At 50.6% G+C, this 22,793-nt stretch overlaps 6 protein-coding genes across 13 annotated transcripts; 4 read left to right on the top strand and 2 right to left on the bottom strand.

Annotated features, from left to right (window-relative positions):
• Positions 1–106: 106 nt before the first annotated feature.
• On the bottom strand, positions 107–22,661 carry LOC120900395 (haloacid dehalogenase-like hydrolase domain-containing protein 2). Of its 2 annotated transcripts, XM_040307318.1 has the most exons (4): positions 22,438–22,661; positions 21,838–22,363; positions 21,574–21,776; positions 107–201 (listed from the first exon to the last, which is right to left on the bottom strand). In XM_040307318.1, the coding sequence occupies exons 1-3, from the start codon at positions 22,629–22,631 to the stop codon at positions 21,600–21,602; spliced, it is 897 nt and encodes a 298-aa protein (XP_040163252.1). In that variant the 5' UTR covers positions 22,632–22,661; the 3' UTR covers positions 107–201; positions 21,574–21,599. The 2 variants fall into 2 exon arrangements, with proteins under 2 accessions (XP_040163252.1, XP_040163251.1); XM_040307317.1 differs by lacking the exon at positions 107–201 and having other exon boundaries at positions 21,508–21,776.
• LOC120900386 lies at positions 535–13,157 on the top strand. Of its 7 annotated transcripts, none has more exons than XM_040307305.1 (8): positions 535–618; positions 4,391–4,970; positions 7,953–8,426; positions 8,504–8,806; positions 8,876–9,466; positions 9,539–9,645; positions 9,719–9,775; positions 9,846–13,157. In XM_040307305.1, exons 2-8 carry the CDS (start codon positions 4,832–4,834, stop codon positions 12,204–12,206), a joined length of 4,032 nt encoding a protein of 1,343 aa, XP_040163239.1. In that variant the 5' UTR covers positions 535–618; positions 4,391–4,831; the 3' UTR covers positions 12,207–13,157. The 7 variants fall into 7 exon arrangements, with proteins under 7 accessions (XP_040163239.1, XP_040163237.1, XP_040163235.1 ...); XM_040307303.1 differs by having other exon boundaries at positions 603–638; XM_040307301.1 differs by having other exon boundaries at positions 603–663.
• LOC120900392 (leucine-rich repeat-containing protein 1) lies at positions 14,055–17,825 on the top strand. Its single transcript, XM_040307314.1, has 3 exons — positions 14,055–14,662; positions 14,735–15,371; positions 15,711–17,825. Exons 1-3 carry the CDS (start codon positions 14,314–14,316, stop codon positions 15,829–15,831), a joined length of 1,107 nt encoding a protein of 368 aa, XP_040163248.1. The 5' UTR covers positions 14,055–14,313; the 3' UTR covers positions 15,832–17,825.
• On the bottom strand, positions 15,634–18,238 carry LOC120900391 (alpha-amylase A-like). Its single transcript, XM_040307313.1, has 2 exons — positions 15,977–18,238; positions 15,634–15,872 (listed from the first exon to the last, which is right to left on the bottom strand). Exons 1-2 carry the CDS (start codon positions 17,471–17,473, stop codon positions 15,861–15,863), a joined length of 1,509 nt encoding a protein of 502 aa, XP_040163247.1. The 5' UTR covers positions 17,474–18,238; the 3' UTR covers positions 15,634–15,860.
• LOC120900390 (histone acetyltransferase KAT8-like) lies at positions 18,265–20,202 on the top strand. The gene is made up of 2 exons (XM_040307311.1): positions 18,265–18,648; positions 18,720–20,202. Exons 1-2 carry the CDS (start codon positions 18,388–18,390, stop codon positions 20,115–20,117), a joined length of 1,659 nt encoding a protein of 552 aa, XP_040163245.1. The 5' UTR covers positions 18,265–18,387; the 3' UTR covers positions 20,118–20,202.
• On the top strand, positions 20,270–21,428 carry LOC120900394 (NIF3-like protein 1). The gene is made up of 2 exons (XM_040307316.1): positions 20,270–20,565; positions 20,628–21,428. Exons 1-2 carry the CDS (start codon positions 20,375–20,377, stop codon positions 21,337–21,339), a joined length of 903 nt encoding a protein of 300 aa, XP_040163250.1. The 5' UTR covers positions 20,270–20,374; the 3' UTR covers positions 21,340–21,428.
• Positions 22,662–22,793: the final 132 nt, after the last annotated feature.

The following is a 22,793-nucleotide window of genomic DNA, read 5'->3' as shown; positions in this document are numbered from 1 at the left end:
ATTCAACCAAGGTGCGCACAGGGGACGGTGTGCTTTCGCTCTATAGTGAGAAATAATTCTCACGCGAGTGTTCTAAATTTGAATTTTAACAATCCTTTTTACATTTAAAACACATTTTGAAAGGGATTTATTGCGTATTTTTATGTTCTTTTTGTTAAATCACACCAATGTATCTCTGTTCACTTAAAACACACGTAAAAGCTATTTTAATTGCAAAAAACAAGTTAATAGAGGATCTTATCTTTATTTCATTTTTCAATTGAAGGACATTTCTCAATAATTATTCACAAAAAAACTTTCTAGTGAAATCAGGTAGAGAATCTAAGAAAGAAGGAAGTACTTAAACATACCACTACAGCCTTAAACAGCGCTAAAAATGACGAAAGAATAAGTATTCCGAAGAAATTCTTCGCCAACTACCAGTTTGTACCACACACACACACACACGCACACAAACACACTCATAGCCGAGTCGCTCGATGATTTGCTCGCCTCGCCGCGTGTGCGATGGTGTGCGGCTCACGTTCGCATGCACGTTAGATAACATACGGCGAGGTAGGAGAGCACGCGCTAGAAACGGCTGCGACTCTCGCGCCAGAGTCATCTAATGTCATGAAGGTATCGGACGTGTTTTCTCGGTAGCTAAGCGATAGAGCAGGCACGGTATTTGGAACCATAATACAGACAGCAGAAGCAGCATCGATACCGTATCCTTCGCAAAACGCAAAAGTGCCGGAAGAGGCAGTGTGCTTTGTCTCGTGATATTATTTTGACCGTTGGGTTAAAACTGCTAAATTGTGTGTGTGTTTTTGGTGTTCGTGTTCGACTGTTCAAGCATTGGTGGAAAATGTTGAAAACACTACCAACTAGAGACGGCGGCCGAAAGTCTAGCAGCGGCAGTGTGAACGGTTGTGAAAATGCGAAGAAAACTGCCGGCTCTCTAGCGGTCGTGTGCTCGCGGTTTATGTCACCTTTGCCGTAGTGATTGTGTAACCCAAAATGTGACTTTCGGTGCCACACATTAGTTGGAAGAACATTCAAGACGTGCGAGAACACGACGATGAAGGAGGGGGATACTAATTTCCATCCTCCCGGACTCGTGCATCAGGAAATGGGAGAACGAACGGCAAACGGAATGAAGCAATCGATTTTCCAACTTTGTGAAATACCTGAGACACCGGGATGTTTTCCTCATTTTCCTTATTTTCACCCCACTCACTTCCGCAAAATGCTCCCCCTTTCTGTGGGGAGGTACTGGGAGGACTTGTTTATACGGCATTTCGCTCATCTGTGCGGCCTATTGCCGAGAGCCCAGACCGGGCGGGAGGGCTGATTGAAATCACCGATACTGATCAGAAAACAAGCTTCCTGCTGCCCCGGCTCCACTATCCCCAGCACCATCACCAGCATTAAAGATGGTGGTACAAAGGTCTGGGCAAAATGGTCTTCCACTCCCCGCCTGATGCGATGGGCGCTTTTGTTGTGCCGGGGAGAGGATTTGCTTGCTGCGATGTTGCAATCACATTTGACCGACTGAAAACTCATAATCCGCGCCGGAAGAGAAGCGATTGCCAAAGATGTGTGTGAAATGTTTAAAAAAAATCGACCTGCTGCAATTCCTGCTGCAACTGCATTTAAAGCGCGTTTAGCACGCGGTATTACATTGTTGTACAGTTGATAAGTGATTAGTGGTGGTGGTCGGAGGGTTGTTTGTTTTCCGTCCGTTTTGCAATGTCGTGTAATGGTGCGAGCAAATCGAACGTTTGCTGCGGTAGGATGTAAATTAGCAGAGCAAGCGAAGAGAGGTACAAAACGCAGCCCCACGGCGGCAGCGAGCCAGTGTTTTTCCATTCCCTTTTGGTGTGGCGCTGAGGTTAGATTGTTCTGGCACATTTCCCCCCGGGTGGTGCTACTTCCAGTGGAAAAGCCCCCTTACTTTGATAGAACGTTTGGTGGCGTGTGCGAGCGACCATTGCCCACACCATTGTGTTAGTGGTGGTCGTATGAGAGAAAACTGTGCGGAGAGAGTGCGGAAGGAGAGCGAGGGGAGGGTTGGGGGAGAATGCATTTTCCCGACCCGTTATTACATAACAGCTGATCTCGTGCATAACACATTCTCGCCCCTTTTTCTCTCTCTTTCTATCTCACCCGCTTGTCTGCTCTTTCTCACACACAGTCACAAACACACACACACATATGCATATGCTCATTTGGCTAGCAGTTTGCTCTCTATCGCTCTTTCCGTGTCGTTCTTGAGCGAGCACATTGACTTTCCCGGCCTTTGAGATGATGGGAGGGCGGTTGGGAGTGGAATTTTCCCATTCATCGTAGTAGTAGTAGTAGTGGTAGTGGTAGCTTTCCATACGGTGGCCAATGTTTTTCTTCGATTTACTCACACAAACACGCACACCCATCAACACGGTTACCGGAGCCGGAGAAAATGCGTGTTTTGTCATTCGTCAGTTTGTCGTTACCGTTACATACTTGGATTATTTTCAATCCGGCACTCGCGGCGGAGAAGAAAACGCATTAAAAGTGTTACAGCGCAAAAGAACTTTCTTGAAGGTTTTAACGTACACGGGTTTCTTTTTATTGCACCGTACGACAAAATTCACCGACAAAAAAAGAAGTGTAAATCGTGCTGCGAACCAACTGCACCAACTGGTCGAAGCAAGCCTACTTTTCCCACCGTACCTTATAGAGGGATATCCCTTGTGAGCGAACAGGAAGTCGAACATCGATTGCAAACATCGGCTGATCTTACCTTGCACCCACATTGCTCCAATCCTCTGTTCATTGCAACAAAAAAAGCACGAACAACGAAAAAAGCCAGCGGAACGAGCTAGAAGGATGGCGAGGAATTGATTGCTTAATTTATCCCAACCCCGAGTGTGTGTGTGTGTAAGAAAAGAAAAAAAAAAACACCCAATCACAAAGAGAACACATTTCGCAATTGCACACACACACACACACGTATACAGGCAGCAAATGCGTTCCTCGTCATGCCGTCTTGCCCGTATGCACCACTGCAGCTTGCTTCAAAACGAAGAAAACGGTTTTCTTGGGCGAGTGGCAAACCCTCTAAGTGCACATTTTTGGCAATCCCATGCACTTGCAGCGAGTTGCACCCGAGAGGACGGTGAGCATTCCCGGCGATCGAGAGTAGTTGTAGCTGCGCGATCGGTGAAGAATGTCACCGCTTCTCTTCCCTTCGCTCACTCACTCGAGGCCAAACAAACAATGTAGCTGTGATATACTTCATGTAGTTGTGCTCATGGTGATGCTGTTTGAATGAACTGAACACAGCTCATCCGCGTTCTAGGTTCGCGCAACCAACCAAAAAGCACGTGAGTTTGCGGAGCTGTCATCATCATTATCATCCTCATGATCCGTCGTTAGGAAGGGGGGAGGGGGAGGGAGCGCCCACTCTGCTCTGATTATGCAACGCGAGAACGGCGCAAGGGAAGGAGCCCTGAAAGGTGCGCTGCCGCGCGCATCCATCGTTATCGACGGGCTTAAGAGAGTGTCGCGGCGGTTGCTTGAGGCGTACAGCGCGGGTGCAGCCGCTGTACAGATAGCGACATTTTAAGATATGTATTACTAGCCGTGTTAGAGCAAGCACACATACACAACCACACACAACAAGTCACATACAGACAGACAGAGGCAAGACAGATAGAGGTCTTGTTGGTCTCACATGCGCTCCAACGTGAAACTTTGGTTCACGATCGGCTTGAGAGACTCTTTTTTGGTGTGATTCCGCGTGTGTGCGAGATGAGTCGATCGGTAGCAGGCAGCATCGGCGATCGTGCGATCACACATAGGAATGGGAAGGGAAACATCCCTCCCATCGGAAAGAAACTACAAATAGAACCATGAACTAGTGCGGGAGAGAGCAGTGAGGTAGTGACAGGAAGGGAGGGGGGCGTCTTGTGAGAGAGTATTCTTTTTCCCCGCGGCCTGCAAAGTGGCGAAAGAAAGAAAAGTGACGAAAACAACCGCCAGTTGCCCGATTGCCGGACGCGAATTGCCCAAGGATGCGAGATTTTTGTGGTGTAGGAAACGTTGTGCAGAGTTGTGTGTATTTATGTGCTTCGAAGCGAAGAAGACGGCGCACGTATGTACCACCCGGTGACTGATTATCTAAGACGTCGGTGGAAACGATCACGATTTGATTGGTTGGAGAAATCAAACATTGGACCACAAAGCATGGAATACGATGGACTGGTGCATGGTGTAAAGTGAAAGACGATCTTATCCAAAGATCCGATGATCTAGAGAAGATCCTCGAGTCTAGTTAGTGCCTAGTAGAGGTTGTGCTTTAGTGTTTCTTGTGAATACGTGCTTATATTCGTATGAATATCATTGTGTCTTTACTCTTCCATTCCAGAATCATAACTAGTTTCGAGTGTACATGTGAGTGTGTGAGTGTGTGCGTTTGTTTGTTAACCAGAGAGAAAGAGTAGTAGTGTTCTAGAAGCTAGCCTGACCATCCCTATCGAACTCTACCCATCAACGCTACCAATAACTCCACCGAAACACCAACTCTGGTGTACCAAAACATCTCCAAAACCGTGCAATAGTGTACATGCCCCCCGATCCCCCTTTTCCCGTACGAGCAATTTCAGACCGAAACCCTCCGATCGAGCTTTGAATGATTCTATCCGATCACGACCCGCAAGCCGACAGCACACATCGTTCAAGATAGCACCAGAACAGTGCGAGAAGACCCGTGTTACCCATCGAAAGGGGAAAAGCAACGAGAGCGAGAGCCCTAACAAGCCCACCGGCACCAGTTTGAAGGACACCTCGGGTCGTCCCCAGTGAGGCGATGGCGAAGGGTGCAAAAAGGAAGACCAAATGGGTGTCCTTGTCGCTGGCCAACGCAAACACCAAAACCTCGAATGCGACCGGCTCGGATAGCGAACAGACGCAGGTCCACCATCACCAGCAACAGCACCATGGAGAAGGTAAGTGTAGCGGGAGGAGTAGCCACAGACAGTACGCAGCTTTTTGACAGGAATCAAATGTCCCCGGGAGGTTCCCTCCGAGCGGTTTGCTCGAAAACGCATGTCGCATGTCGCCTCTGGCCGCGTAGGAATGTCGCACGCAGTCGCTTCCAGAAATAACGCACCGAGCGAGTTGATGGCGAGTTTTCGTTGTTTTGTTGTGTTGTTTGCTTTCTTTCTGTCCTCTCCCGGTCGGTGATGGTGGGGCGGTGGTACCGCGTGTACATCACATGGTTTTCGACAATTGCGTGACAGCTAGCGCACACGCCGGTGGCTCTGAAGTGTTTGACGCAAAGATGGAGATGCTTCTAGCGATCCCGAGGGAGAGTTTGGAGATGTTGGAGCATTCAACTATGCGCTAACTGAATTCTGAAACACGAACGGAGGGCTCACTTCGTTGTGGAAGCGAACTCCCAGAACAGTTAAAGACATCTTCCCATCTCCATCGCCATCGTAGCGAGAGAAGTGATCCAACACGCAAATAGAAATGCTGTTAATCCAAGCAGGCACAGTAGTCCACACCGTCTGGAATCTTCGGTTTGCATCTTCCTTTTGCTGTGGCTTGCGCGTTATTTCCAGTGCGCCTGCCACTTCCTTCGTCCGTTACAGCGGTTTGTTTGTGCTGCTAATTATCTACCGCATTTCGAATGCTCTTCGTTAGAGACGATAGTGCTCCACTTCCTCGTCAATATCGGGTCCGTCTTTATGCACCGAGCTCATTATGATACACTTTCTAATCAAGAGCACACTGGGTCCACTGGCTGTGTCCAGGCACCGAAGGTCGATGGTTTGAAGCCTAGCGGGAGTCATCACACCTGATTTCAAGAGTGCAGATGGCACCAAAGGCACATGTACCGGGTAGAGCACATGGTGCCGGTCGGGCCCTATCGATGATAAGATATGGTAGGCCTCTTTACGGGAACGGGACGCCATGGCGAGAAACCCCTGAAGCACTCTTCCATCCATCAAGCAAACGGTAACTTCCTCGTACAATGGTGATTTTCTTGGGATTTGCTTTCCTCTTCTTCACACAAGGAGTTCCTTAAAGCGACAAGCAGACACACACGGGTCGAGGGTTTGTGCATATCAGCATGCGTTATGCTTATCTAGAAGCGAAAAAAAGTAAGTCAAATGAACTTCCTCGCAAGATAGCTGCAGCGTACCTTACCAGCCCCGTTGAGTAGGCAAATCAGACCCGGTGTTGATTAAATAAACGCCCGGACATGTCTTTTTCCCCATTTTTTCGGTCTTCGGTTCTTCTCGCATACAAACGGCCAGTGTTGGGAGTTGCTTCACGCTACCAAGCGGTTACATCAGCCCAAAACGTTTTCTCCCATATTCGTTTATTCTTTTCGGATCTTTTTTCTATGGTTCTTGCAATCATAATCGGGGCGTCCTCAACAACCCTGGACCAGAATGGCAGGGAAAGGGTCGTGTTCTCTCTGCGTCTCGTTTTTAACTGCTAATTACCTCGCATTCCGTTCCGTTCCATCGAGCTTACATAAGTGGACCGTTTGGCGGCGATGTGGGTCAGGTGTCTCGTGATTGTGAAGTTTGTCTATTTTTTGTTTCTCCGCTCCCTCCCCTCCCCCCTCTTCCTCTTGTCTGGCCATTCGGGAGGGATTTCCTCCCACTTCGCCTTGTACAGAATACACAAGCCGGACAAGCGAGCTCTGGTGGCGCTTTTCTGCCGGTATTTTTGCAATCGATTGGAAGGATTTTTGAACGCCGGCCAAAAGAGACCGGGCTGCTGTGAGCTCTCCTGCACGACAAATTGAATATGCACATAAGCAGTGGCTCTTCACTGGCCCGATAGTCAAATAGGTTTGCTTTTTGTTGCAACATGTATGAGTTCTATTGCTTTTTACAGTGGAATTCACTTCTGAACATGGATCGAATAAAGGAAGCAGCAAACTTCTCGATCGTTTAGGAGAAAACAAACTTCTTACAAGATTCAATTCACCGATCAATTGCATCATTCGGCCGTTTGTCTAAATGCACACGCGCGCATTGGCATTATGTAAAGTTGGCAAATAAACCCACCCGCGTGTGGTGTTCACGGCTTTAAAAATATGTTTACACTCGCCCGCACCAGCTCGGCCAAAGTAACCAAAATGTGGCCGTTCTCCGCCGTGGCGGCCGCCGCCGAACGCGCAAACAACTGCAAAGCACCGAGCACCGCTCTGTGCGCCCAGTACACCTTCACCGATCGGTCGGTCACATGATGGCGCGTTGTAGCTGCCGCGGCTTCCCTCTGGCAAAGGAGCCAGCCCGTCGTCAACGGCAACCCACAGTGTCTTGGGTCGCCCGCTTTTCTTTCTCCTCCCGGTATCAGCAGCAGCATCAGCATGCCATGCCAAACAGCAGTGGGCAGTGTTGTGTGCGGTGTGTGTAAGTTGCAATTTCGCTGCGATGAGTTTCGCTTTCGGCCAACAACAGCAACGGTGCGGGTGAGGAAGTTCTGGGGCCTGGGGGCTGAAGTGATATTGGGAACATCGAGTGGCGGCGGCGCACCGAGAGACACACTATTTTTGGTGACGCAAGGACTGCGCGCGGGAACCGAGCGAGCAAAAACGTGGCGCGTGACACATCGCACACCCGCCATGCCGATTCCGAACACGCGGACACACATTGGTGGGACATTTTGCTTTTGTTTTTGTGTGTGTGTGCTTCTTTCAGTTCTCTTCAAAAACGGCATAGCAAGGGTAAAAATAGCGTTACGCTTTACGCTGCTTTCCGTTGCCAAAATTGTACAATTTGTGGTTCGTTGAGAATGTGTGCAACGGGCGGGACGGGACGCAATTGTAGTGTAGTTGTACGTTTTATATCTGCAATGTTTCAAACGTCACCTTGAATGCGACTACGTCAATACCACTGGGGCGATCAACAACAATGCATGTGTGTTAATTATTCTTTACGTTCTTTTTTTTTCATCCGACACAGGACACAGGCACAAAATGCACAATGGCGCTACTAGTCTAGCTGCAAAGGTCGGAAAAGAGTTTGCACCTAGAACTGATGTAATAATAGAAGAGCAGCAGCAGCATCAGCAGAAGGAAATGCAAGGAAATGAGCGTGTGCAGGAGCAAAGTGGGAATCGAACCGACACCAGCACCGGCAGCGACTGTGTGGCAGGCTCGGAACGACGTCCCATCGGTTCCTACCATAGACGTCGACCTCCTCCGTACAACAACTCGCGAACCAGCTGGAGCGGAGGAGCGGCGTCCTCCGGATCGAACAATGGCCGCAGCGGCCATTACCACCGTAACGGTTACTATGGTAATGGGGGTGGATATTATGGCGCGGGCAAACGGTCGCACTACGAGCACTACCCACGACGGCAGCAAACTTCGGCCAGCACGAACAGAACGACCTCCGGCGAGGGAGGAGAAACAGGAGGAACTACGATTAACGACGGTATGGGGAGGCACAAGCGGTAGTAACGTCTCCATAAGACACGATTTAACTTAATCTTCTTTCCCCACAAAAAACAGATGAGTACACCCGAATAACAACCCCGCGACAGGACGTGCTCTTCAAGAAGGGCTACCTGTCCCGTCCGAAGCCTTCGGTAGCGACGGCCAGTACGTCGAACACGGGCTCCAGCTCGATCGCGGCCACCACTAGCGAGGGCAGCGATGGGGGCAATGGAGGCAGCAACAGCATTTCCACGACGGAATCCATCACGTCCGAGTACGGTGGGTCATATGCGGCCGACGGCAGCCAGCTGATTGACTATTCCTACCCCTGCATTCCGTGCGGCTACTTCACGGAGACGGGCGTACTGGTGATGAATGGTAAGAGGATCTTTCGTCCACTTCCCAAAAATCCCAAGTTTACTAACGCAATCTATTCCCCACCGACAGGTTTTGCTGTAGACAACAATGGCTTTTCGTACTTTAACGGTGGCCAGACGTACATCTACCCACCGAACTACAACAACTGCCAACCGTCACCGCCGACAGACACGACGTCCGCCGGGGACCAAACGACGGATTCGATGCTTTACGCAAATGACAATGCAACGGACGAAACGAACGCGAACGAATCGACTGATCTGCTGGATGGATCGTCTCCGAACCATGCGCCACCGGTCGGTGATGTTGAGGCTGTGGCGCAGTACGACAGCAACACAGCTGCCGTTGGCGCTTACGGTGAGTGCGGTGACACCGCCGGTGATGGTCAGTTCTACGCGAACGGTGCCCTTCCCACGCTGGAGCAGGTGCCGGAAGAGATCATTCCGAACGGCGAACCACAGCTGGCCGGGGAGCTGATGGCCGCTGATGCTGCTGCTGCTGCTACTGCTGCTGGCGCAGTGTGTGACGTGCAGGAGCCGCAGGACTACTCGGAGAATGGGTTCTTCCCGTACACGAATGGGTACGATTTCGCTCAGTTCTACAATTCGCTTTGCTATCCCAACTGGTTCATGGATCAGTGCCGCATGTATGATGATGCTGGTAAGTTGAAAGCACACCCTCAGAGTGTTGTTTTGGAAAGTACTCTAACTCTATCTTCGTCCTCCGTGTTAGGTTTACCATTATACTGCGGTGGCGAGTACGCTATGACAAATGAGGAGGTCTACGGACATCAGCCGAGCTTTAAGAAGCGCAAAAAGCGGTTCCGTACCTTTGAGGAGGTGAGAATGGGAGCTAACCCAGTAGTGCAATTCAATATAATAAGCAATTATTTCTTTGTGGCTTTTTCTATAGATGCCGGCAATAAACGGTAACTCTTATGACGTTGGAAACGCCACATCTGCAATGGTGGTATGTGAAGGAAGCAAAACCACACAAAAAGTAGAGTTTAATCTAACATACAATATCTCATTTCTTGCAGCTTGAACCCAACGCTACCGGTAGCGAGACTACCGAATGTGTGCCAGAAAGCCAAGTTCCTTCTAAAGATGCGCCTCTTCAGTCGTATCAACTAAATGCCGACGTGCAGGAGTTCCAGCCTGCTGCACTGCCGGTGGCCAACTCACTTCCAAACGCCACCAAGATTGGAGCCGTCTGTACCACGTCGAATGACAAAGTGGATCATCACAGCACCAAGCCAGGCAACGCTCAACCAGTGGCGAGAAATCGTCATCCAGTAGCACCAAAAGCTTCAAAATCTACGTCCAAAGTAGTAGTGGCCGTGCCTGCTGCTGCCCATGCTGCCGTTACTTCAGAGTCAGCTACAGCACCAAACCCATCTCCAGTGCCAGTTGGTGGAAAGCCAACGTCCAGCAAAGCTAACCGCAAGAAGGATTTGATCGAGTCGACGCTTGCCTTCGCCGCCCAGAACATTGATCTCACGCGCCCGAAAGCGGCTGCATCGGTGTCCCACGAGAGCGACCTGTGCTGGACCACCATCGATCGGAATGGCCGGAAGAAGCGTGTTGCATCGGAGCTGCCGGAGCAGGATGCGGTCACTGCGCCTGGAGCGGAGAAGGAATCTGCTGCGGAAGAGCGCGCGAACACGAAACACACGAACGGCGACACAGTGCAGCCAGTTGCACCGACACAAGCTGCGCCTACTACGGTAGAATGTTCCACGGTGCCGGACGCGAACGGTAACCGGGAGCAGCCAACTAAGAGTAAGAAAAAGACACACAAGCACAAAAGACAGCAGCTCCGGAAGTCGGTGGGCAACTTCAGCAAGCAACCGCTGGAAGGATTTCAGCTAATCGAGCCAGACTTTTCGTCCTCGGCGGCGGGACACCGCCGTGGACGAAGTGGTGATAAGGCAGGACGTGCTGAGACGATCACGCCGAAAGCTAGCAATGAAGAGGCAACACAGAATGTTGAAGTCAGCAATGAGAAGCAACCGTCCTCTGCGTCGGACGGCCCGGAGCAAGGTACGGCATCATGTGAGGGAGCTAGTCGCGTTGCTGAAGAGGTTGCAGAGGTTGCAACTACAGATGCCGTGTATTGTGATAAGGAAAGCGATAGTGTGCCAGCCGAAGTATCGCCCACGGAAGAGAATGTTGCGTTGGAGGTAGAGGAAGTAATCGCTCAAAAAGTCATCCCCTCGCTAGCCGTTGCGGTGGAGGAGAAAACTAATCTAAACGAGACTGAGACTGAAATGCACCACCAACAAACGATGTCTGTGGACGTCGAGCAACTGGGAGCCAGGGAACAGGAGCCAGAAGTTGAAGTTATCGCCGAAGGAGTGATCGAGGAGAGCAAAAATGACTCCAAATCGGTTGCTCAGGAACCTGAAGTGGTGGAAGAGTTGTTGAATCATGTTGCCGAAGGAGATGTTAAGATTTTACAGCAGCCAACCGAGCTTGACATCCCACTGACTAATCATTGTGTAGAGGAACCCATAGTTCCCCATGATCTCGATGAGTCCAGCGCAGTTTTGTCTCACCCGGTCGAAAAGAACCAAACAATGGACGTCCAGCTGACGATCGACACGCACGTGCTTACCAGTGCTGCCAAACAGCTGACGATCAGTTCCGTCAGCAGCCCCAAATTGCCCACACTCGAAGAGGACGAAACGGAGGAGCAAGCCGACGGGGCGGATGATGGCATTGGATCGGAGGGTGACGACGCGCGTCCCAAGCGTGGCAGCGTCTCCGGCGCCGGATACACCGAAAGCATCGACTCAGGTCTACAGAGCCCGGCGCCGTGCGGTGGAGTTGCCTCGCCCGAAACCTCCTCCATGGTGAGCTCAATCGAAAGTCAACCGGCCAGCGGTGAATCGAGCCAGTCCGCTCTGACCCAGGTGGTAGGTTCGTGGCTGTTGCGAAAGCTGGAAGTGCACGAAACCGAGGAGTTGTTTGTACTGCCGAGCAATCCGCTGCTGATTCAGCGTCTCGAGCGATTCCATCAGCTGCAGCGCCGCGAACGCCGCGAACGACTTCGGGGAGCGATCACGTCCGAGTCGGAGGGGGATGAAGATGAAGAGTACGATCTCGAGGGAGAGGACACGGACAGTGACTACATGAGCGATGGACAAGGAAGGCTAGATCGCACACAGTCTGACGACGCCAACAGCTCCCAGCCGGGATCGCCGCTTAACTCCACCCAGCAAGAAGGTGCTGATGCTGCCTCGAAAACTCTGCCCAATGATGCACAAACGGCGCAGACACTGTTGGTCGGGCTGGATGAGAGCAAGCGACAGGCACCAGCAGTCCATGCCAGCGGGGAACACAAATCCGCAACAATGGTGCATCGGGCGGCCGACTCAAAGCGCTGCTCGATCATGTAGGGATCGGCTTAACATGACGCAGCCAGCCGCCGACACGCTCATCATCCTCACATTATACATACACGTTACGCGCGATGATAACCTGAGCAGCCTGTCATCCCCCACGAAACTCACACGTGACACACCGCTCATTGCCTTTTTCCTTCATGCTGAGATATTTCGTAAGAAGTTTTGATCTAAGATTTTCATAATCATGCAATTAGGTTGTTAAACACGGTACTAATAGTAGGAGAAAGAAAAGGAAAGCAGCAGACACACAGCAGCACATGATCCTCAAAGGGGAAACATCCACCCGACAGTACACCGTCACCCACTGTCGAAGGAGTGTGTGTGTGTGAGTGAGCTTTCCGATACAACGATATCAAATTGCGAATCGCGAGACGGCGATACGGTTAAGGTTATTCGTAAATTAGTATACTATGGCACTCGTACTATAATCGTACTCAACCCGCCCCTACAGCGTTCGTTCACCGTAGAGCTGCTAACTGTTAATAAACAGAGCTTCACGAAAAGAAGAAGAAGAAGGTTAAAAAAAAAAAGAAAAGTAAAATGCACTTCCGTTACGGGGAGGTGGGGGGTTAAAAAAGAAAGGATCGTCGGATGAGCGCTCTTCTTCTGGCGCTAACTCATGCTGTTGTTGTTTTATTCGCCGCAACATACAAAATAATCAATTTTTAGATTCTTTCTGCATTCATTAGACAGTTTTTCTTTGTTTTTTGTTTTGTTTTCTAGAAGAAGGAACACACCCAATGCTCCCGCTCTCGCCTAAAAACACTCGATTAAAGCGCATTGTTTAATGCACGTTGTTGAACGTAATTCTTGCTAGAGGATATATAACTATTAACAATAATGAATAAATGAGTTGCATGCCTACAAAAGCAAGCAATTTAAACGCTGCAGATGTAACTGCAGTAGGAAATAAATTAATATAAAAAAAACAGCAGAAAAAAACAAACACAAAATGCCACAATAAAACTGAATAAACATTGAAAAAGAAACACATCAAACAGTTTCGAATTTGATGACGTTGCTAACAAATGATGACCACCGCCAACGCCGAATTAGTCCACTAAGTGTGTCTTGATGTTAATGCTGACGAGCTCAGCAATTAGCCCATTGAACTCATTGTCTCGGTATGACCCACAGAGATGCATCGAAAATAAATAACCTCATAAATCACGAAACGTGCTGAACGGTTGTCACCCTCTCTTTCGCCCATCGGGCTGCCTATCCTTGACCTATAATGCAGCATGATGCCACTGGTTCTGCCCGTCCCGACATCAGCTGGTAAAGGTTATGTTCAGAATGTTCATGCTTCACTCGCTCTCCCGTCCACACAAGTAGGCGCGCCGAGACCACCACAGCCACTCATGCTCAACAAAATAAACATCACCAGCTGTGATATAAAGGACATGGCACATACACAGGGATCAACGTTGCATAGACACACGATCGTGCTCGGTTTGTGTAATTTCGTGCATGATAAAAATAACTCCCGGCTTGACCATTAAAACCCCGTTCGGCCGACCGACCTCCCTTGTACCACCAAAAATTGCGCCATGCGTTTTCGCGTTCAAATCATCATTCGGGTAGGTTTTATTTTAGTTTTTCATCTCGTGAAAGGGGCAGTGTGAAAGGGGGTTAGACGGCCACCCCATACTATTGGATCGTGCGTCATGACGCAGGTGTGTCTGTATGGGTTAAGATTTCTCACACTCAGCAAGCACTGGTTGAGATAGAGAGAGAGGGAGAAAAAGTGAGAAAGGGAGCAGAACACAACTGATCGTGCACACTTGCATCAGCCGAGTTGACCGCAGCACGTTATGAAGAGGGGGAGGGGCTGATGATGGTTTTGTTTTGATGTAATTGTGTTTTTAATTTTTCCCTTTTCGTTATTTTTAAAAATTTGGCGCATGTGCTAAGCGCCCCCACGGACGCGATCTTATGGCCAGTCTATTCTACTCTACCGCGAAGCAAAGTCGACCGTCAACAGCGAAGAAGGAGCAGACCGATCGTTACGTGTGCTGTGTTTGTTTGTTGGACCAAAGTAGTGAACATTCCACAATCGTTTGATTTGTTGCAACACAAAATTTATTAAGTAAAACCAATGGAAGGCGATTTCAGAAGCATTATGCACCTAAGCTATCGCGATTATCGCTCCATCCCGGAGGGTTTGCGCGGCCAGGGCAGTGAGGAGATTTCCGAAATTTATCTGAAAGAAAATCTTATCCACACCCTGCCCGATTGGTTCTTTGTGGAGATGTGCCATTTGCGGTTTCTGTGCCTCGCGGGCAATATGATCGAATCGCTGCCGAACCAGATCGGCCGCTTCGAGTGTCTGGAAACGCTCGATCTGTCGGAGAATTCCCTTCACCGGTTGCCGCACACGGTGGGACGGTTGAAGCAGTTAACCAAGCTGCTGCTGAACGGAAACTATCTTCATCAACTGCCCGCTGGTATGTACACATTGTGCTCTGTTGGTTCGCAATTTGCCATTGCCTTATAGCGCTTTTTCCGCTATTTTCCAGAACTAGGCCAACTACGCAAGCTGGAGGTGCTGGAAATTCGCAAAAACCGTCTCACAAACATTCCCATCCAGCTGTCACAGTGCGTCGCGCTGGAAGATCTCCTGATGGACGACAATCCCGGGCTGGTGTCCGTACCGACGCGGCTCTTCAATCTGCCCCGGTTGACGTACGTGTCCGCGGAACGTTGCAACTTGTTTCAGCTCCCATTCTACACCAACACAACCACACTCGCATTTGCACTGCTGTTCAGCAACAACCGCAGCCTAACGCACTGTCCACTGGCACTGGAGCGCTTCGCGCCGCCCGATTACGATGCGCTCGAGGACAAGGTGAAGCGAATCAGAAACCCTTCCTGCTATCGACAGCTCGTTTGTAAAGCGGTTCCGTATCTGTTGAACTTTCCGTCGGAGTTGGCGTATGTGAGTGACCGTAAAAAGGTGGGAACTGCTCCAAACTCTTTGCTAGCGACAGCGTTGCGCGTGGTTTCCCGGTGTCGAGTACGGTTGGACGTTTTGGAGCGGCTTGGTTTGCCACAGTGCCTTACCATCCGTTTGCTTCAAGGACCGGTAGCCTACTGTGCCAGTGTACCATGTGAGAAGGAAATTTTCATCGAAGCAGTCGTCGCGCTGGTTAAGAGGTGAGTGAACGCTACGCGCAGCTTCGCGGTTGTAAGGGACACCATGCGTCTCCACCGAGTTTGGAACGATCGAGCACGTGCTTCACACAGTAACTCATCCATCTACTAAACCGCTTCGTTCGATTGAGAATTGGTAATCCCGCTACGAATCAAGTTCCCCCCAATAACACAACCAACCTCAACCCAATGTAGATAACAATTGCCTCCGTAGATTCGTCTCTTATCGCTCACAATTTCACAATCTTATCATCTGCAACCGTTCTGTACCCACCTTGGGAGGTTCGCGTTTATTAATTTCAAGTTGTTTTTGTTTTCTTCTTCAATTGTATTTATTTGCAGGAAGGAATATGCGCGAAATTTTGTACTTAGTGTCTTGTTCTGCTCGAAGCTTTGCGCGGACCGTTGGTTCCAGTACAACTGTGACACGTACGAGGAGCTGTCGTGGGAAATTCCCGTCTAAAGCGTCGTCATACTGCCATCAATACAGCCTTACAGCCGAGACTACGATACAGAGAATTGGAGAAGCGTGAAAGTGGTTTAGTTAGATAGATTCGATTTCACACCCGGCCATCAGACCTCATTCGGCAACACACCCACACACTTACCTCACTGTGGATCGCAATCACACCGTCCTCCGCGTTGGCTCGGATAGAAATCGAGGCGAACCCGTTCGGCTCTACAATCACCTGCAGCCCGGTGCACGTTTCACCCTCGCGAGCACCCGAAATCACATCACAGTAGATACCGGCCGGCAGCCCCGTCTGCAAGATCACGTTCATGTCGAACGGTTCGTTGTTGAACGCCACAAAGCCAACGTTGCCGCGGGCAAACGCGATCTGATTGTTGCCATTGTCCCACCAGTGCTGCAGCGGCGTACCCCAGGCAAGGTTGCGGAAGTGGATCATGCTGTACATCTGGCGCCACCGGTGCTCGCACACCCAGCCGCCGCCGCACGTCTTGTCCGGATTGATGATGGGCGACAGCAGGTTGCCCTGCGCATCGGACGGCGGACCCTGGTCAAAGTCGGTGAACGCGAACGAGCTCATGATGCGCAGCTGGCCGTACGGATACGCGGCCGCAAATGCAGTGGCCATCTTGTACGGTTTGGGCTGTTTGTACGTGAGAATACCATAGTCACCGCGCTGGTTGTCGTGATTGTCCACGAACACGAACGCTTCGCGGGACGCCAGCAGACCCCACGCTTCGCCAAAGTTCGACAGCCAGCGGAGCGCGTCATTTCCACCGAAGGCACGACCAAGATAGTGCGAGAACATAAACTCCGTCACTGTGCCGAGGAACGTGTACTCAAACTTGCGAACCGCTTCGTGCGCCCCCATATCGATGACTTCCTGCGCGAGGAATACGCGCGATCCCGGCGCAAACCCGTACGCAGTGTTGAGGTTGTTGAGCCGTCCGAAGATCACCGCCAGATCGGCGGGCCACATGTGTTTGGCCGCATCCACGCGGAATCCGGCCACACCGAGCTCGATCAGATGGTTCAGGAAGTCAACGACACGGTCACGCACCCACGGCACCGCCTGGTTCAGATCGTGCAGTCCCACCAGCTCGCAGTTCCGGATCTGCTCCGCATTGCCCCAATCGTTGATGGCACACGGTGGGTTAAAGTCGGGCCATCCGAACGGTACCGCCGGGAACTGACGGTCCGAGGGAATGGCCGTGGAACTTCCCGTACCAATAGCCGGCTCGACGGGTTGCGTCGCTCCCATGTGGTTGATGATGATGTCCACGTACAGACGCACGCCGGCCGCATTGCAGCGCCGCGACATGTCCGCAAACTCAGCCTCCGAGCCCGATCGCGTGTCCAGCTTGAAGGAAATGGGCTGATAACGTTCCCACCACGGGCGGGATCCATCGGCCAGTCGAATGACGATGTTCTCGTTCACTGGAGACAGCTGCACACCGCCGTACCCTTTGGGCCCCAGGAAGCGCTCACACTCGTCCGCAATGTCGCTCCATTTCCACTCGAACAAATGCACGATCGTGCTGTGGCCGCGGACAAAGTGGGGATCGTGCTGGGCGGCTACCGGGCGACCGGTTAGGGCTAGCAGCAGGATCGGTGCTAGGCGCACTAAAAGCTTCATTTTGCTAAGGGAAGGACACCAATTTAACGACAACCCGACAGTGGGGCACTGGACCAATAGGTGCGGATTGCATTCATTTTATAGCTTCTGGGCGACCAAATCAGTTGATGGGAAAGCAATGTTTGGGTGGGCGATTGTTTTATCGTTCAACGTTACATGATACGACGGGGGGTGCTGATAGCGTGCTGTTGTTCGGTCGAGAGGTGTGAGCTTGTTCGACAAGCAAACCAGTTCCAGTAGAGATTAGTTATCTCCCATTTTGCGTGTGTTATGCTCAGTATGAATGGAGTTTAAAAAGAACAAAAAGCAAAATAACAAATAGCTGCAGTATTGTGTTATTGCAAAGCATGTACGTGAAGTCAAGATTACAAGTTCTTCTTGATAATAGAACACAGTATTTTGGTGTGATTAGCAAGGATTTGAGCGAAATTTGCCACAAACTGGTATCCAATAACCTTGTTTTTTAAATTCCACTGATGGATGAGAAGGATAATGGCAGATTTAATTCATATAAAAATCGATCAGATCGATCAGACACTAAAGATCAGGATTTAAATTTGGTGCCACACAAAACAAAAGCCATTTGCGAGATAATTTGTGTAAAAGAAAATAAATAAATATCTCCTAAAATAAACCAACCGAACTTTTGAGCGCACCCACCGGCCATTTCTAGAACTTTAATTCGAGCGTCCCGTTCGAGCAGTTTTCGAGCAGCGCATCAAAAACCCAAACAAAAACCACACACAAAGCTGGGACTGGCAACACTTCCCTCAAGTGACATTTTCATACCCAAGCAAGCGGCAGCGGAGTCGCAGTTTTTGGCGAGGGCATTTTCGTGCGGAAAAACACGTCATTCTATCGATTTTTCAACCCGCGAGCGGTGGAAAACGCATTCCAGTGTACGTTCCGCGAACATGGTTTCGCAAAAATCGCTGCGAGCCAACGCGGACAGCGAGAAGGAAAACAAAACGAACGCGGCGTCGTCGCCGTCAAGCGGTACGGGCGGTGGTGGTGGTGGTGGTAGCGGCAATACACATGCAGGAGACGGCAGCACTGCTGCTGCCGCTGCTGCTAGTTCCAAACAATCGAAAGATAAACCCGCTTCCGACACGCAGTCCGGGCCGGATGGAGTAAGTTCCAGTGCGGCCGGTTCGCCGGATGCCAGTGGCGGGGAGGTAAGCATAACAAGCGGAAAAGCTTGTTCCTGTACAAAAGCTAAACTGTGATTTTGTGTTTGTTTTTGTAGGGCAACAAAGATGAGCTGGTTATTGGAGAGGAGTACATGGTACAGCGGCAGGATGGTTCGTGGCATTTGGCACAGTTGATACAATCGCGACAGAATCCCTCGGATCCGAAGCAGCTGGAGTACTACATCCACTACGAAGGTCTCAACCGGCGGCTAGATCAATGGGTGACGCGGGATCGAATATCGAGCGAAAGCATGCCGGGCGGCAGTCCGACCGGTGTCGCCGATCGCTCCACCAGCACGTCCATTCCACCGAACGCGTCCGGCGAAGGGGCGACGGCGAGGAAAAGTCCACTCGGATCGACCACAGCCAATGCGAAGGATCGCTTCAGCGGGCTGAAGCCGGGCTCGAAGGAAGCCGGCACGCTGCTGATGGGCGGGACGGATCACATCGCATCCAGCCTGGACGGTGGCGATACGGATCGCAAGATTACGCGCAACCAGAAGCGACGCCACGATGAGATCAATCACGTGCAGAAAACGTACGCCGACATGGACCCGACCACGGCGGCGCTGGAAAAGGAGCACGAAGCGATCACGAAGGTGAAGTACATCGACAAGCTGCGCATCGGGAAGTACGAGATCGACACGTGGTACTTTTCGCCGTACCCGGAAGAGTACGGCAAAGTCGGCACGATGTACGTGTGCGAGTACTGTCTGCGGTACATGCGGCTGGCCAAAACGCTGAAGGAGCACAAGGCCGTCTGCACGAGACGGCAGCCGCCGGGCAGCGAGATTTACCGGAAGGGCACACTGTCCATCTTTGAAATCGACGGCAAGGACCACCGGTTCTACTGCCAGACGCTTTGTCTGATGGCGAAGCTGTTCCTCGACCACAAAACGCTTTACTACGATGTGGACCCGTTCTACTTCTACGTGCTGTGCGAGATCGACCGCGAAGGGCAGCATATCGTGGGGTACTTTTCCAAGGAGAAGGAATCGCCCGAGGGCAACAATGTCGCGTGCATTCTCATACTGCCGCCCTACCAACGCAAGGGCTACGGCAAGCTGCTGATCGGGTTCAGTTACGAACTGTCCCGTCTGGAGGGAGTGATCGGCAGTCCGGAAAAGCCGCTCTCCGATCTGGGCAAGCTGAGCTATCGCAGCTACTGGGCGTACACGCTGCTGAAGCTGATCAAGGACTACCGGACGACGACGATAAAGGAGCTGAGCGAGCTGTCCGGCATCACGCCGGACGATATCATCTACACGCTACAGTCGATGAACATGGTCAAGTACTGGAAGGGCCAGCACGTGATTTGCGTGACGATGAAGCAGATCCAGGAGCATCTGCAGATGCCACAGTTTAAGAAGCCGAAGCTGATGGTGGACCCGGCGTACCTCAAGTGGACGCCCCAGAAGCGCAACAACCCAGCGAAGCAGATAAAGAAAAATTAGCTTTAACGCGTCATGCGGTGTGGGAGCGGTGAACGATTTTTAATGGTGAAAAATTAAAACTAGAATCATGTAGCTCCTAACGAAATCGTTCGTGTTTGAATATTGTATATACCTTGCGCCTGCACGGTCTGATGACAGATGTCATGAGAAGAAATAGGGGAGAAAAACAAAAACATTGCATTTCCATTCCTCACAACCGGCATTTACAGAGCGTAACAGAGTAATTTTGCCATTTAATTTGTTAAGAATCGTGTTGAATGTTATTGAAACCCTGCTCGACTATCCTTTTCCATCGGAATATCTTGAAGTTTTGTCAACAGTCCCTCAAGACACGTGCAATGGCAACGCTTCCGGAGGTCGTCGCTAAGCTGAGCGAGTTCGCACCGGAAAACCTGGCGGAGAAGTGGGACAATGTAGGCTTACTGGTGGAGCCGAGGAATAATAAAAGGTAAGATGGAACGCAAAAAGAATCCCTTGTATCTGACATTTTGCATCCTTTTTTACTCTTAGTTCCATTACCAACATCCTTCTAACGATCGATCTGACGGAAGCGGTAGTAGCGGAGGCAAGGGAAACCGGCGCTCAAATGATCATCTCCTACCATCCGCCGATCTTTGCACCGCTCAAGCGACTCACCCAAGCATCGTGGAAGGAGCGCATTGTGATCGATTGCATCCGTCACGATATAGCGATCTATTCCCCTCACACGAGCTGGGACAACGTGACCAACGGGGTGAACGATTGGCTAGCGGACTCGCTTCCCCATGCCGATTCGCGACCGATCCTGGAGAATCCGATCAACGCGGCTTACGGTGCTGGTCGGCTGTGTACAGTGAAGGGTGAACCTCTTTCGGAACGCGATGCCGTTCAGCAGATTGTAAAGCACACGGCAATGGACTGTGCCATGGTGAGCTTTGCGTCGAGCGGGGACAAAAACCGCAAGGTGCAAACGTACGCCGTTTGTGCCGGATCGGGCGCAAGTGTGCTGAAGGGCGTGAAGGCCGACATGTACATTACGGGGGAAATGTCGCACCACGAGGTGCTGGAGGCGACCAGCAATGGTACGTGTGTGGTGCTGCTTGGCCACAGCAACTCGGAGCGCGGCTATTTGAGCGTGTTCAAGGATATTCTAAGCAAGCGGCTGAACGGCGGTGTTACGGTTCACGTGTCGAGCAGCGATAGAGATCCGATGCAGCTGGCATTGCGAGAAAATGCAAACTAAACGAGGGTCTCTTTCCTTCACAGCGGCAATGAAGAATGCATTGTTTGAGAATCGATTGGTCGAATAAAAAGGAATTATTTGGAAAATAATTCTTTAGGATTAACTATTTGAGGACTATATGACGGGATGGTTTCGGAGGTCTCTTTAGGTTGGTAAATTCGCCTAATATTCACTGCCTTCATGCTTTTTTTCAAGATTGCTTCAATAAATAATCTACTAAGGGTTATGACTTACAATAAATTCCTCCGCTCCGTCTAAAGTTACTGTTCCGTCGAACTGGAGATAATGTGCTGCACCACATCACTGAACGTTGGGAAGATTCCACTGACCGCGGGGCGATCTTCGTCGGTGTATTTTTCCGGTTGATATTTCCCCGTCTCCACCAGATAGCCCTTCATTCCGATGCGCATCGCACCGAGACAATCATCATTCGGATCCTGTAATATAGCGAAAATGGCATTACTTTCTCAGTCTTTTTCCAATCCACCTGATACATACATCCCCGATCATGACGCACTCGGCCACATCGATGCCATCCGGCAGGGCAGAGCGGAAAAAGTATTCGTTCGGTTTGCCAATGCACACTGCCGGCACGCCCGTACTATACTCCAGCCCTTTCACAAAGCACCCAGGGCCGAGTGCGATCCCATCCTTTGCTTTGTAGTAACGTCCTTCGTGTACGGCCACCAGCTGAACTTCCTGCTTGACGCTTCGCTGGTGCAGCACACGGAACGCTTCGTTCAGATGCTCGTAGCAGAACCGTTCCGGCGCCAGCCCAACCACGACCGAGTCGAGCGCACGTTCCGGATTGTTCGGTGGCATATCGGTACGGGCATCGTCCGTCAGCAGGTAGTACGGGTTGAGGTTGTTTCTCCTCACGTACTCGGCCGCCGCTCCTAGCGAACCGTAAATCTCATCCCGCTGCAGTTCGAATCCTATTTTACGTAACCGATCGTACAGCGAGCCGACACTTTCCTTCGTCGTGTTGGTAACGAATTTCACTTGTACACCATGCTGTCGAAGCCTACGGAGAAATGCAGAGAGCTGTTAATATGAGGAACTGAGGATGAAAATCTGATAAACGATGTGCCCTCTTACCTTTTCAGCGCTTCCACTGCTCCCACGGTAGGTTGATCGTCCACGTGTAACGTTCCGCTGAGATCAATCAAAGCTAATTTCACACGCTGCAAAGCCATGTTGCGTTGTGGGACGGTAAAAAGGGCAGAAAAAGAATATAAACGAACAAACGAGGCACTTTGCTGGAAAGTCCAGAATTTGGTGAATGTTTTCATTTGAAATTCGGTTGTGGTCGTTGTTTGACAGCAATGTCAACGGTGCGTTTTCAACTGGCAACACTGGCGCTATGCTTTGAATTTTGCTAAATAAATTTGCTCAAATTAAGAGTTTGTCGCACTCCTAAAAGCTATTTTTCTGTTTTGATGAATCAACTTACT

This window comes from Anopheles arabiensis, chromosome 3, assembly GCF_016920715.1.
Source record: "Anopheles arabiensis isolate DONGOLA chromosome 3, AaraD3, whole genome shotgun sequence".
In the NCBI taxonomy this organism is placed as follows: Eukaryota; Metazoa; Arthropoda; class Insecta; order Diptera; family Culicidae; genus Anopheles; species Anopheles arabiensis.
Note: the sequence above shows the minus strand (reverse complement) of the source record. Positions and strands in the feature narration are given on the sequence as shown.

What these genes read in the sequence shown, in the direction of transcription:
- LOC120900391 (XM_040307313.1), bottom strand. Translation starts at nt 17,473, where the DNA reads ATGAAGCTTTTAGTGCGCCTAGCACCGATCCTGCTGCTAGCCCTAACC.
- LOC120900386 (XM_040307305.1), top strand. Translation starts at nt 4,832, where the DNA reads ATGGCGAAGGGTGCAAAAAGGAAGACCAAATGGGTGTCCTTGTCGCTG. An exon ending in CCGCATGTATGATGATGCTG is followed by an intron (nt 9,467 to 9,538) that starts GTAAGTTGAAAG and finishes CCTCCGTGTTAG; the next exon opens with GTTTACCATTATACTGCGGT. An exon ending in ACGCCACATCTGCAATGGTG is followed by an intron (nt 9,776 to 9,845) that starts GTATGTGAAGGA and finishes CATTTCTTGCAG; the next exon opens with CTTGAACCCAACGCTACCGG.
- LOC120900395 (XM_040307318.1), bottom strand. Translation starts at nt 22,631, where the DNA reads ATGAAAACATTCACCAAATTCTGGACTTTCCAGCAAAGTGCCTCGTTT. An exon ending in GCAGTGGAAGCGCTGAAAAG is followed by an intron (nt 22,364 to 22,437) that starts GTAAGAGGGCAC and finishes ATTTCTCCGTAG; the next exon opens with GCTTCGACAGCATGGTGTAC. An exon ending in AGTGCGTCATGATCGGGGAT is followed by an intron (nt 21,777 to 21,837) that starts GTATGTATCAGG and finishes GCTATATTACAG; the next exon opens with GATCCGAATGATGATTGTCT.
- LOC120900392 (XM_040307314.1), top strand. Translation starts at nt 14,314, where the DNA reads ATGGAAGGCGATTTCAGAAGCATTATGCACCTAAGCTATCGCGATTAT. An exon ending in TCTTCATCAACTGCCCGCTG is followed by an intron (nt 14,663 to 14,734) that starts GTATGTACACAT and finishes GCTATTTTCCAG; the next exon opens with AACTAGGCCAACTACGCAAG. An exon ending in GTCGTCGCGCTGGTTAAGAG is followed by an intron (nt 15,372 to 15,710) that starts GTGAGTGAACGC and finishes ATTTATTTGCAG; the next exon opens with GAAGGAATATGCGCGAAATT.
- LOC120900394 (XM_040307316.1), top strand. Translation starts at nt 20,375, where the DNA reads ATGTTATTGAAACCCTGCTCGACTATCCTTTTCCATCGGAATATCTTG. An exon ending in GAGCCGAGGAATAATAAAAG is followed by an intron (nt 20,566 to 20,627) that starts GTAAGATGGAAC and finishes TTTTACTCTTAG; the next exon opens with TTCCATTACCAACATCCTTC.
- LOC120900390 (XM_040307311.1), top strand. Translation starts at nt 18,388, where the DNA reads ATGGTTTCGCAAAAATCGCTGCGAGCCAACGCGGACAGCGAGAAGGAA. An exon ending in CGGATGCCAGTGGCGGGGAG is followed by an intron (nt 18,649 to 18,719) that starts GTAAGCATAACA and finishes TTGTTTTTGTAG; the next exon opens with GGCAACAAAGATGAGCTGGT.